General features: G+C 36.3%; 1 protein-coding gene across 5 annotated transcripts in view; it reads right to left on the reverse strand.

Moving 5' to 3' along the window:
- Positions 1-14481, reverse strand: part of PDE5A (phosphodiesterase 5A) — a 134736-nt gene that overhangs the window by 11982 nt on the left and 108273 nt on the right. For all 5 annotated transcript variants that reach the window (XM_008969489.5, XM_003816428.6, XM_003816429.6 and 2 more), the window contains 3 exons: positions 12637-12731; positions 4629-4716; positions 1191-1291 (listed from right to left, as the gene is read on the reverse strand). In XM_008969489.5, the coding sequence (XP_008967737.3) occupies positions 1191-1291; positions 4629-4716; positions 12637-12731 (284 nt within the window). The remainder of the gene's footprint in view (positions 1-1190; positions 1292-4628; positions 4717-12636; positions 12732-14481) is intronic.

Here is a 14481-nt window from a genome sequence, read left to right on the forward strand (position 1 = left end):
CAGTGAATATAATAATATTCGGTGTACAGTGAATACCTCTTTATGTGCCCAGTATTGTTAAGCATTTTGAGAAGGCATAAGACAAAAATTTTTCTTTTCGCAGTGTTTAATATCTACCTGGAGACACAAGACTCAAGAAAAACTTACGTAATAAAACTGATAGTATATGATTATAAAAAATGAAAAGTATGTTTCATAAGGGTTCAAAGGAGAGACCCATGTGGCCTGTAAAGCTTAGAAAGGCATTGTGGTTACAGGTATTTTTCAAATTCTTGGTAATTTGATAATCCTTATTCTGCAATTATTTTTAATAAACTGAAGTTTACTATTATATATTATTTTGTCTTAACCTCAAAATGCTCTAAAAACCAATTAAGTAGGCACATGCAGTTACTTCTAGATGTATAACAGTAGATATCTGGCAGATGTTTTTGTGTTTGTTCTATGTGTTTTTACTTCTCCTAAGAGTAACTACAACCATGAATGTGAATTCCTTACAGAGGGAGAGAGACTCATGTTACAAGGAAATCCTGAGTGTGATTCCCTGACTCCCCTCATTCCCACACATGCATCAAAGATCTCAGCTAGGAGTTGGAAACTTATGATTGCTCAAATGCAGGAAAGTATTTTCTAGCTTTTAGAAAGGCAGTTTAATCATGAAAATGCATAATCACAGAGACGACTCTAATGTATACTCTTATTTTAGAATCAACAACTTCAAAGTTCTACATCAATATTCTTCTGCCAAAATCAAATAAAAAGAAACAAGAGTTACTTGCTTGGCAGTAACTCCTTTTCCTGCCCAACTAAGCTTGAATGACGGTATAAAGGAGTCATGAAATGGTCAGAAGTTGTGGGGAGCAAGGGAAAGGAGGAAAAGCAAATGATCTATATAATCTTTGGACAACATGGCTTGGAATGACTGACCTTGAGATGGCTATTAGATTTGTATATAGTTTCAGAGACACAGTGGTAGATAAACATCAGAAATAATAGGTATTCTTAATTTTCAGCAGTATAAGCCAAAGGAGTAGACTTTTCTGGCTACCCTTTCAGAAACTGCTCCGTATTCTGATAAGCAGTTTTGCCAGGACATTTCTGCTTTGAAATTTCTCAATATGGATGTCAAAAGTTTGAAACAATGAAAAGACTTCAAATACCTATTTCTCAGGTTATTTCTTAAAACTTACTTAATGTACAGTGCTAGGTCTGTAGCTAAAATAGCTTGCTTGATTATTTTCAACGTGGTCTTATATTCTTCAATGGAGAGGCCACTGAGAATCTGATTGCCCTTTATAAAAAAAGAAAACCAATATTAGCATCCTGGAGAAGCTGCTGACAAGAACAAAATCTAGAAATATATTCACATATCTTAAACACATGCCCAGTATTCTAATGAATGTGGAGGACACACTTAAATACCATGAAATAAAGTTTCCCCTCTATGCTCCCACCCAACCCCTCTGTCATACATGTAAACCGCTTCATAATGCTTCATCTGCCTACATATGCATGTTTTTCCAACTCTTATACTCCTTAAGCCTTAGTCCAGACTTAAAATCTAATAGCTATCCTTTTCCGTAGGGCAGACTAATCGCTATAATTTAACAGCATGTAAAACTTTGAAAAAAAAGCCATATTAATGGATATGAAGAAAGAAGTAAAATTTTTAAACTTCTCTATGGCATTTTAAATAAATCCAGTAACATTTCTGGTACAAATTGATATAATTTTAACTTGGTCAGTTATGATAACAGTGCATATTCCTTAGGAACATCTTAATATAGATGGGTAAAGGGCATGAGCCAAAGGGTGCTTACTGGTCAGTGGTGAAAGAAAGCGTGGGTTGAAACATCTATAAGGAATATTTAAAAGGTAGCTAATCCATGTGCAAATCATTCAAAGTTTTCACTATGTAACCATTTTTTATTTCTTATCTGTAATTTAAAGCATAGTGGTTCTCTAATCTTGAACTAAGTAAAATACACAGACCATGCACTCAGAATACAATCAAAACAACATCTGTAAGTTGAGTCAGATGTGCTTCCTATATCTTAGGGCCAAGAAAAAACCCAGACACTTAGGAATGAGATCTGAAGGCAAGGGATTTGTTATGAAGACAGGAGAACTTCTGGGTATGTTAGGCTGGGGCCAAAACACATTGATTAAAGGATAACTAGATGCTGAAATTGTGGCATGGATCTGATTAATGACAATAATCTATAATTACAACCATAAACATTATTTTTAAATACTAAATCATTTTAGATTCTAGGCTAAACAGAAAACTATTCAGAAAATACCTTCTGATACTTACTTTAAGATAAAACAATTTCAAGTGGAAGATGAAATGTCTTTTGGTGCTATATTTTTATTTTTTACTCTCAAAAGCTGAGGATATAATTTCTTGTGTAATTATGCTTACAAAGATAGAATATATAGATAGGTCTTATAATTTGAGTCAGCCATATAGATAATCAGATTCCTTATATATTAAGTAACAACATATTACATAATAAGTTATATAGTAACAGGTCAGTTGATAGGAATACTGTAAAATATGCTTTTAAAAAAGTTAGCATATTTTCTTTCTTTGGAGCTAAATTTGTAATGGGATATTGAAATGAAAGTTTTAGTGGAAACACACAGATAGCAAAAGTACAGATGTTCCTACTATAACATGACATATACATTCCTGAGAAATTTCAGTTCTGAAAAACCGTACACTAAAAATAGCATGGATTATGTGAAAAAATGGTATTGGGAAAGACCACTCAAAACCTATGCAACTTTGTAACCAGAGCACAAACTAAACCAAGAATTGGTTCCTCTGGAAGTAACTTGGACAGGCCAGTCTGGCAGGTCTGGAGGCTGCTTCTGAGGACATTAAAGATGGACAAAAACAATCAAGTAGAAATGCTGGTTTGAGGGGCCCTGCAATAATGCATATAGAATTGATTGTTGAGACAGTAACTCTGCTATTAAGGTGGGCATTGAAAGAAGAGCAAGCTACCAAGAGGCTACAGCAGTCCAAAGCGAGGGAGAGAGCCTCAGGTGCAAGTACTCATTTTTAATATTCCTAAGATAGAATGGAAAGGGCTGTATATGCACGAGCCAAAGGGAGGGCTTTTTCCTTTATTGCTGAAGGTCAGAATTCAACTTCTATAATTCTGGCACCTCTTACCCCAGAGAAGTCGTGTATGAAATGATAGAACGTCTATAGTATACTGATACCATTCTTCTACCTCCCAATCACACATGATATAATTCACATTAAACAGTCAAATGTTGTAGAAAAACAATCTGTACTAGACCATATACAGACTTTATAAGGAGGTTGCCAAAACAGGCTATATAACTCTTAATTCCTCCCCGACACTGAGGTGTTGAGGGAGGCGTGAGAGTGAGTTCCCCTCTACCTCAGGTAAGAGAGAGGGGCGTGGAGTTCCCGTGTATGTCTCCTATCATTTAGTGGGTGGAGGTGGGGCTAGAGTAGACTTGTGTCTGACTCTTGTCTGGAAAGTCTAAAAGGCAAGGCACTCATATCAGTACCAGTCTGTTAAGAATGTTTTGATGTTTCTTACCTATTCTCCCTTCCCATTCTCCAAGTATGAAGAGGTAAGAAACCACATGGAGGTTGGGGAGAGAGGAAGGAGTTAGAAGAAACACAAGGTAGGGAATGGGAGAAGCCTACCAGTGCAGTAACAAAAAACCTGAAACTTTAAATCATGTTCAAAATTTGGACTGCTACCCAGGAGTACACATTTTTGTTTCTGAGTTGAGAACTCTATACTATATGTTGGAACCTAAAGTAACTAGAGGGCTTTTACTTATAAAATAGTGACCAGAAAAGTGATGGGAATCCCTGAATTTTTTTCCAGGGCTCAGGAAAGAATTAGCCTCACTGAGTAAACTTAGCAATATTGTGGTAAAATTGCTTTAAGATTGTATGTCATGCATTGTGTATGTTCAGTGTAATAGTTAAAACTTTCATTTTTTCTTATTATTAAGGTACAGCCGACAATGTAAATAATGAACAACCATCCCCCCCCAAACAAAGATTAACAATTTCATTACACCAGCACAGCCATTGTTAATATCCTGGTGCATATTATGTTAATCTTGTTTTCCTTAACATAAGTATGTTTAGCATAGCATAGCATATGCTTTCTTATGTTGATAAATATTCATTTCACCAAGTAGTTAAATAGCTTTATTCTTTAATAAAATCCTCTCTTAGTGACTGGAAGTTTCAATAAAAAGAAGAAAACGTATTGCTTTGTGAAAGCAAATGCTTGAGCTATAGAAACCACTTCATTCGATTAAACAAAAAAAGCAGAATTAACTGAGAGCCACAAAATACACATTTTGTTTGTTTCTAATTTGGAATAGCCACGTAGAGTAGAATAACCAAATTTCCCTTATTGGGCAACATGTAGACAGTTCTGGTTGTCTAGAGAAGTGAGGCTGTGAAGATCTCAAATGTTTTGGCTTCGCCTTCCTTACCCAAAAAGGAATAAAGTATGTGCAAGAATTTATGATGCTGGGAATAAATCCAAGAACTAAAAATAAAACTGAATTTATAAAGCTCTCTTTTAAAATTCCACAACAATAAATTAGGTACTTACTGGACTATTAAGAATCATCAGGCACTGGTCAAAATGATGGTGTTCCATGATTGAATGGCAGTAAAGCTGGGCAAGTGGATGTTCACTTCTGAAAGTATTTTGTTGAAGAAAGAAAAAAGATCAGTTTCCTTAATATGCCAGTTTATCAGTACATTTTTATTACTGTTTAACTACAAAAGAGGCTACTTCACAAAATTAATCAACTAACAATTTTCTCTCCTTTTACTGAGAAAAGTGTGAGATAATCTCTGGGAAACAAATACAAAGAGTCAAATTGTCTTCAAGTACCAATGTGACCATTGCCAGAGTAAAGTATGAACAATTTCATTGGTTTTAATACTGATTAAAATAGAAGTAAGGAGTAAAGACAAAAAAATTAATACCTCCAAACATGGAAAAAAACCCTCTGAAATAGTTGTACCAATTATATTTTTCAATTTCAAAACTGCAATTGATATAAAATCTGAAACAAATTCATGTTAGCTTCTCCTCTGAAATAATGCTCAGGCTGAAGGTCAGCTTATTCATGTGTGCCTGCAAATAAGAAAAAGACTGACTGAGATGGAATTAACTGAGGTATGATTGATGAAAGGCAAGAAAAAGAGGGATAGTCAGTGTACATGCTCCCTTGGAAGGAAGGAAGGAAGGAGATGGCTGAGTTGGAAAGTTCCCCATGTGGGATCCAGGTCATTTTAGTGCAGAATATCCTGCTAGTTCTGCTAATTGAACTTGGTGAAGCAGTAGAGACCCTTTGGCTGAGTGAAGAGAAAGGAAAGGATATTATACTCAGTTCATTATATCTCTGAGACAGTCACAAATAAAGCTTTAAAGCACAACAAGCACAATCCTCCACCTCATGTTTCTCATGACCCTTCACACGTGAATATTAAGCATAGTTTTCACTATTTCTTCATAAGAAAAAGATGAAGTTTCTGAAAGCCTCTGGTCATAAAATTTATAGGAAAGGGGTTTGTGAATTGTAAAGCTCCATATACAAGTGTTGGATAATACAACTGATTTGTTATTTCTTCCTATTACTATCTGAATGATTATTTTACTTTGCATTTAATTTGTTGAAGATAGAGAAGCTACCTAAGACTGAAGAAATGTAATGTGGGGGAAAAAATGGGTAAAGTGAGAGAAATCTGAGGGAAAAAGAAAATAGTAAAGTGAAAATAAAGGTAATAGGACAGATAATCTCATCTATTCTTATTGTTTAAAGTGTTGTCTATATTTACTGTTGTCCTAACCTTTCCCAAATTAATTCTTGCCCTTCTTGTCTTCTTTGCTCCTTCCATATTTAGTGAGTTGGACTATGGATCAGGTACTGTGCTCAGCATCAGAAAATGGGATGACAATGAACAGAGTAACACGACTATATTTCTGAAAAAGGATGAACTTACTGGAAACAGGATTGCGTATGTATCGAGACTATGGGAGTTAGTTAGGAGACTACTGGGAAACTTCTAGTAATCTAAGTCAGAGAGAGCCTGGATTAGAGTGGTAGCAGCCCAAAGGAAGAGAAGCAGACATCTGAGAGCTGTTTAAGAGTAGATCAGATAGGAATTGGTAATGACTCCTGACTAGGAGTGGGATGAGGGAGATGAGGGGATGAGGGAGATAAAGGGAAAAAGTATGAATGTTAAACTTTCTGCCTTGGGATGCTGACCTCATTTACTGACACAGAAAAAGGGAGAAGATGATTAAAGATGGGGGATGAAGCAGGGGAACCTGACTAGCTGAATGTTGGATCTGTTCATTTTAAGGTGCCTGAAATAGACCCAAATGGATATAAATGTCAACTCAGTTCTGGGCTGGAGATACAGATTTGGAATGCACCAACAATGCAGATGGTAATCCTGGCATGCGAGTAGGTGAGATCATCCGGGGAGATGGCCTATAATGAGAGCCTATAACATGTCAGGTAGTTTGCTTTAATTTTTTTTAGTTTATTATATTTAATTTTTACAATAACCCTGTGCAGGGCATGCCCATTTACATCAAAACCCTCAATCCCACCTCTTATTCATCCACTGATGTAATGTCCAGTTTCATGCACGCTTTAACAGACTTCATGCAAGTACCAATTAGAAGGTGTTTTGTCCCAGCCTATCTTTAATACCTCTCACTTCTGCCTTAGAGCTTTCTGACCCCACAACTGGTGCCCAGAGGAATGTTCTCTGCACTCATACTTGTTCAACCTGAAAGTGTCAAAGAGTGAAGGCCTGTGGACCACCTTGGACCAGGGGGGTACAAAGACCTAGGGACAACTGCCTTTGTCTTGCCAGTCAACAGTTCTGGGTCTTATTTCATAAGACTCCTCAAAAGTGCCTGGGAAGACTAAGCACCAGTATGGGTGGACATCTGGATAACTCATCCCTCTACTGCCTTTCCTTTCTTCCCTGCTTCCTTCCCAGTTCTGCATTCCTGCTCCCTGGGGTCATATTCACAAATAACCTATATGCACACTGACTTTCATCTCAGGTTGTGTCTCCACGGTAACCTCAGCCGAGACCTCTCTAAAGTTGCCATCTTTTTGCTTTCTAGACAATCAAAGGCTCAGTGAAAAATAATGTGCTCAAGGTTGATATAAATGGTAGAGCTGGCGTTCAAGTATGTCCTCTTCAACCCATCACACTGTCTTAGGATACCAAAGTACTTTAAAGGCACACAGTATCCACTCATTGACCCACTTAGGGGCTGGACTACGAAATGCAATTAGGTGGTTATTTAACACAAACAAGTTAGAACTTCAAACACACATTACATTTTTAGACGACGCAGAAGGCACTGTTTCACATTAGAGAAAATTCTTGGCTTGAGATAGATGAATGCAAACTGTGTTTGCCTTTACTTACATTCTAAAAATACAGATTTATGAATCCATAACAGAGTGACAAATGACTCAAATTTCCTGTATATAAAAACATTCATGGAAACCAGTGTATTCTCTATCTGTTGTATTTTCCTCTTTCAAACACAAGGCTATGTGGCTTCTTTATTTAAGGTTGCATCAGAAGGACCCATTTAAACCACTACTGCTACAGAATTTTGTTCTCACACTGCTGTCAGTGAGCACTAATGGACCAGCATACTCACTTTGCATTTTCCTCTGTTCTGCACAGTTGTTGGTCCATCTCTGACAGTAGTATTAGGATGTCCAATGCAGAAATCAGACCAATATTTTAAAAATAGAAAGCCTTAGAAATCTATAGAAAATGAAAGCCCCATGGGGGTGGGAAACTATATTGCCACCCCAGTCTTCCTATGTCACCAAGAACAAACAACATCCTTGGTTCTGCTTCTTAGCCATATATATTACTCTGGGCTCAATTCTCTAACAACCTCTTTGTAACCTTCAATCCCATTCAGTTCTTTACTTCATCATTTCTCTTCAAATCATCACTATTGCTTTCTTCTCCCAATCAACCTTTTTTTTTTGCCTTCTCATTGTCTATAATCATATTCAATGACATAAATATTCATAATGATGATTCATTTCACCTTTTGACCTCAGAATTCTCTGACCTCCTTGACACTACTGATTATCTCTTTGCACATAATGATGGACAGGGCTCCGCTTCTTTGTTCCACAGCTACTAGGTTCTACTGGGCACAGTATTTTTGCCACTCCCTTTATTCACCACAGGACAAAGCAAGATCTTGAACTCCTATCTGTTGCTAAGAACATTCCCCTGTGAAAATAGCTAAAACCTGTAGAGCATTTAACATGTGCCAGGAAATGTTCTAAGCACTTTACATCTATTTATACCCCTTTAATCCTTATGAAAATCCCAGAAGATAGGTATTTTCATTATTCCATTATACAAAGAAGGAAACAGGGACATAGAGAAGTTTAATGACTTGCACAAGGTCACAGAGTAAGAGGAGAGAGAAGCCAAGATTTGAAGCTAGGCATCTGGCTCAAGTTGGCTCTTAACTACCATAACCATCACAGCCACTGCATGGTGGTATAAGGACTAAATGAACTAATATATAAAAAGTGCAAAAACGTTTCAAATGGCATAAGGCCTATATAAAGTTTTAGCTTCTATTATTAGTATTTACTACTGACATAGGACTAATTGAATTGAACTTTCACTTTATTCATAGTCAGATCTCCAGGCTCTCAAGATCTCCAACCTGACCAGAGATCATCTCATTCATGGGTAAAATGGACTTTACCCAGTTTGAACTTCACACATGATTTTGTGCTGTGTGTAGTGCCCTTTTAAGTCTCTCAGATCCTGCTGACCCTCTATTCCCACTGTGCCAGACCATGACTTCAGCTCACTTCTGTCCTCTATTAGAGCAGAGAAGACAGTCATTGGATAGAACAAGTTCTCCCAGGACTAATATACAGTGTGATTGTGGCTACCAGGAGATTTTTTTCCCCCTGATTGTATTGCATCTCTAACCTTGAAAAAAACACATTCGTTTGATCATTTTACCACTTCTAACTACCACCCTATTTATTATCTTCTACTGGACTTATTGCCAAAACTCCCATAACCTCCATTCTTGCCAACCCTCTCTCTCAATGCACACATATACATATTTCCCAGCTCTTTCATTTTCATCAATGGCACCATCACTGTTCCAGTTTCTTGGACCAGAAGTCATATCTCCTTCCTTCATGCTTATATATAACTAGTTGCTCATTATTAAATTAAAAAATTTTTTTCTCCTTCAGTCTCTTCCTCTCTCTAGCCAGTATGTGATTTTTCAGCTTATACTTGACTTGCTGTAACAGCTTTCTAGTTGAGCTCTGTGGTTCTAATTTCTACCCATTCACCTTGTAGCTTACATTCAGACTTCCTTCCTAAAACTGTGCATTTATTACACACTGCAGTGGCTCCTTTTTCCCACCCATATCAAATCTATAATGCACTGGTTAGTTTTATAACCCTGCATCAAAAAGTTTCCCTTTGTTCATTCTCTTCTTTTTCATTCCTAATCAGTGTGAACCTTCTAACTCTAGTCAAGCTAGCCATCACCACTATTCCAAGAACATGCTTACCTCATGGTGCTCCTGAAATATATTTATCCTTTCTCCTTTCTAAATCCTACCCACATTTTAAGACCAAGTTTAAGTCTCATTTCCTCCATTAACAATGGAGATGTACTACATCTGTCTTGACCAGTTTTCTCTGCTGAACACTTACAGTCCATGCACTAAATAACTCAGGACTAGATACTTTCTTGTAGTGATCACTATTACTTCATGAGACTATGACAATTCTTAATGGCAAGAATCACATTTTATACTTCTATCACTTTCTTTCTGCCTTGCAAAGGGCAAAAGCCCTAGTATAATAATTATTCATTATCTATCTGCCTAGAATATAACATAATTTCACTGCATTATTTATCAACACCAAACTTGAATCTAACCAAATAAATGCATCTACAACAGTCTTCTTATACTGAATGCAGACCTAATGCAGGTAATCTCTCTACATAACCCAAATGCTACAATTGTGCTTTCTCTAGTGGTTGTCTGCACTTTAGCTATTTTGTTCCTATTACTGCCTATTTTAAAAATAAGAATTCAGTATCTATCTGAGATCATTCTTTTTTTTTTTGAGATGGAGTCTCGCTCTGCTGCCCAGGCTGGCGTCAGTGGCGAGATCACAGCTCACTGCAACCTCTGCCTCCTGGGTTCAAGTGATTCTCCTGCCTCAGCCTTCCAAGTAGCTGGGACTACAGGCACCCGCCACCACACCCGGCTAATGTTTTTTGTATTTTTAGTAGAGACGGGGTTTCACCATGTTGGCCAGCCTGGTCTCGAACTCCTGACCTCGTGATCCACCTGTCTCGGCCTCCCAAAGTGCTGGGATTACAGGCGTGAGCCACCGCGCCCAGCCCTCATTCTCTTCTTGATTCACCCAAGTGGGAGAAGTAAGCATGAGCAGTGAACTCTTCCCTCATATATGCCACTGGCATACCTGTAGAACTCCTCTACGATGGTAGTTTCCTAATCAAAGAAGGCATCAAATAATCAAATGATGACTCAAGGGGCAACTTTCTATTGGAGAAATATCTTCTTTCAAGGTAATTTCAGGGTAATTTTCTGAAAAGATGTTCAAGAATGAATGAGGAAAATCTCAGTTTCTAATTTTGCTACCACATGACCATTTTTTCTCTTTTTGATAAATTACTTTCATCTCTGTGCATTGTTTTATTTTTTGATTTTCTCTAAATATTAGTTTGAATATCTGATGAGGGCTGGACACAGTATACCTTTTTAGAAGATAGTACTTTACATGGGAATATTTATGGTACTCATAGTTTCCTGGGTCCCCTGGCTAAGAAAATTCTACTTTAAGTATCACTCATTTACCAACAAGGAAAGAAAAAAAAGAAAAATCCCTGGAAAATTCTTGGTTTCCTCTACTGAAACCACAGGGATGTAGGAAGAAATAAAAATCTTTGAAACTGCTTTAACTTTTTTTTTTTTTTTTTAAAGTTGAAGTCTGCTTTGTGGTGTGTGTGTGAAAGCAAGATTCTGCAGTCAATGACTTTTTCCCAGGATGTTTTCTTTTTCTTTTTCTTTTTTTTTTTTTTTTTTTTTTTTTTTGGAGAAGATGACATTTCTCCAGATGTTTTCGGGGTAATTATTTTTAAATAAACAAAGGAAAAAATAGTTGAGTGTTTTTTTTCACTCTAAAGCAGGGCAATATAGCATCTTAGAGCAATCCATACACTAATAATCCACATACTAATAATATTATGTTCAGTGTAGCACATGCTTATTCTGATCTTTAGGTTGTGCTGACTGTGGAGAGGTGTACTATGTGGCTTGACTCTGTACTATACATCTTTTCATATCAGTGTCCCCTTTCATAATTATTCTGTGTCTGTGTGAGGCTCAGGATTGCAATCACATGACAAAGCACAGGGGACAAAGGACATGTCACCCAGTTAGTTCTCCAAAACATGAGATTTTTCAAGAGGAAACAGCCAGACTCACTCTGATACTCAGGCAAGAGCTTGCTATCTTTTCCCATCAAAGGTCAGCAGAGGACATGGTTGTTACATCACTACAATTCTTTCTACATGAAGTTTTCCATTTATTTAGATAAGAAGAATGTGATTAGAGAGCTTTCTGAAATTCCCTCTAGATATCAGACATCTGGAATTTCCTTGAGAGATCTGCCCATTAGTTGAATCACTTGTGTACTTAAAAAATGCTCAGTAGTAAGAGATCTTGCACTTAAAATGTAGACTTTTCAACTAAATTCCTGTAAGAAAATAAAAATATCACAGTGGCTCAAACATTTGATGAAAAGTGATGTCACCTTTATCCTCTCATTTGTCATCTCAAATGCCACTTAAGTATGGCTCTTAAAGGAGCCTGACACTTGTCCTAACGGATAGTGTCTCACTCTCAAACTCAGTCAATGAGCAGACATCTGATGACAGTACATCTCTAGCATCTGCTTCTAATATTTAAGACTTAAATAGGTACCAAGCATTCTGCTTGGTATTGATGTGCATTATCTTTTACAACTATTATCTCCATTTTACAGATCAGGACATAACGGTATAGAGAAATTAGACAGAGGCCCAGTTTTCCAACAGAGTGCTATGTAGCTTCCACTAAGACCAAAAGCCTCCTTCTACTGAGCACTTAATAAGTATGTAGGGCTGAGCTAAGCACTTTTCAAATATTATCTTTTCTACTGTAGGGTAAAATGTTACCTTTTCTAAACTAGTCTTAATAGTTTTCTAAGGAAGCTGTTAAGCTGGATGTATATAAACTAAAGTAAAACTCCTGGTAATTATCTAATGAAATAAGATTCTCAACATAAATATGTTTTGAACTTCAGGGCTGAAAAATTATAAACATAATACTTAACCTGCATTATTTTTTCCATTTCCCTTAAATATAACCAGAGTATGTTATGGGACCTTGACCATCCAATTTTGCTGTGGCTTTAACTTAAACAAAGACAGCCCTACAATTAAAAGAAAACATGTTCTTGCTTTACTGGGAAAGTCTTACCGCTGTATGTAAGAGTTATTCACACCACGGTGATCCAAATCGTGGCTTAGTGCAGCAATCAGCAATGCAAGTATCTCCAGGTCAGTCAGCTTGTTCTGCATGACCAAAGACATTGGAGGAAAGAGAGAACAAATATAATGTGGTGAAGGACATTATATTACCTCTTTTCAGTAATCTTTTTTTTCGCCTCAGTGCTTTACATACATACTTCTCTATAGTCACAAAGGACTAACCCTAGAATCCTATTCTTCAGGGAATCAGTTGTCCTTTGTCATTCAGAATGGGATCACCACAAATGTCACTTATCAACAGGAAAAGCTGAAATGCCTCAATAAATTAATAATCTGTCCACCTATAGTAAGTATTGCTAATTCTTAATTATTATGTGAAATAATCATAATAAACTTTAAATAATTGTTTTTTTCCTCTTTTAATTCCCTGCAGATTCTGTTCACTCTCTGCTATCAGTTGCTGTGTCCTTAAGGAATGCAGACAATGTTAATTCAAGCAAAACAATAGAAAGAAAATAATTTGAAATGAAAACTTGGCTTTAAAAAGTTACATAATCTACTCTCCAGCTAAATATAGGTTATTTTTTAGTATCTGCTATGAGTATTATCATTAATACTGTTCCCGTTCATTCGCAAAAAACACAAGTTAAAATTATCATCAGCTGTATTTTCCTAGAACTCTCAGTACTCTAAATAGGTTTTACAACAAACACAAAAAATCATCATATTGTTATTCCTCACAGAGAACTAGGATAGTTTTCAGTGTTGATAATCCTTATGACCTTCCCTACCCCAAAATAAGTTTACATGATTTCTTACACTGGTTGAGTATCCCTAATCTGAAATCCAAAATGCTTCCAAATCTGAAGCTCTTAGAGCACCAATAAGTCTCAAAGGAAATACTCATTGGAATATTTTGGATCTTCAGATTAGGTATATTCAACCAGTAAGTATAATGCAAATATTCCAAAGTCTGAAAAAAATCTGAAGTCCAAAACACTTCTTGTCCCATTTCGGATAAGGGATACTCAACCTACACGTGTTTGCTAAGGTAGGAAAATACTACTATTGTATTTAATTGCACCTCACTTCTTTAATAACAATCACTTCTTCTAGATTTAGCCAGTTAAAATGTGCACCCTATGAAAGTAGAGACAGAGAATAACATTTTAAGAATTTATTTACAAAAAGAAAAAGGCAGGGAAGCACTGAATTAAAAACAGTTATATGATGGATGCCTGGAATCACTTACCTAGAATAACTAGTCGATTCCCACTGAAGTTAGAATCTAAGGACAGAGATATGGATAAAATTTGGCCTGGAAAGGAACGAATTACTTGAACGTTTTCTGCATTGATCTTCCTTTTAAGCAGTCTCTGGTCAATGTATATGAAACCAAAACCCTTTCTATGAAACAGTACTTACAAAATTTACTGAGTGCTCCAGAGAAAATGCGATAGAGACCCCTAACTTATCAATGAAGCAAGTTCAGGACTTAGGTGGTTTTTGAGGAATTCTACTATGGAGCAGGTTGAATGTGAACAAGAGAAATGTGATACTTTTTCTTACTTTTTCTTAATAAGGCAGTGTTTTCCTCAGAAGGAAATATTTATTTGCCCAAAGACTATTTACGTGCAACATGAAGTTATTTTGAAGGTTTTCTAATATGCCATATATATCATATATGGAAGAAAATTAGCAATGAAGTAGTTTTGCCAGATTAGTCCTCTTTAATTAACAAAATATAACTTATTATGTAAGTGGCAGCAAATATTATTTTAAATCATTATCTGTGCACCTTAAAGTGAAATTGAAAGAATATGCTATAAATTTT

The sequence above is a fragment of the Pan paniscus genome, chromosome 3, assembly GCF_029289425.2.
Source record: "Pan paniscus chromosome 3, NHGRI_mPanPan1-v2.0_pri, whole genome shotgun sequence".
NCBI classification, from domain to species: domain Eukaryota; kingdom Metazoa; phylum Chordata; class Mammalia; order Primates; family Hominidae; genus Pan; species Pan paniscus.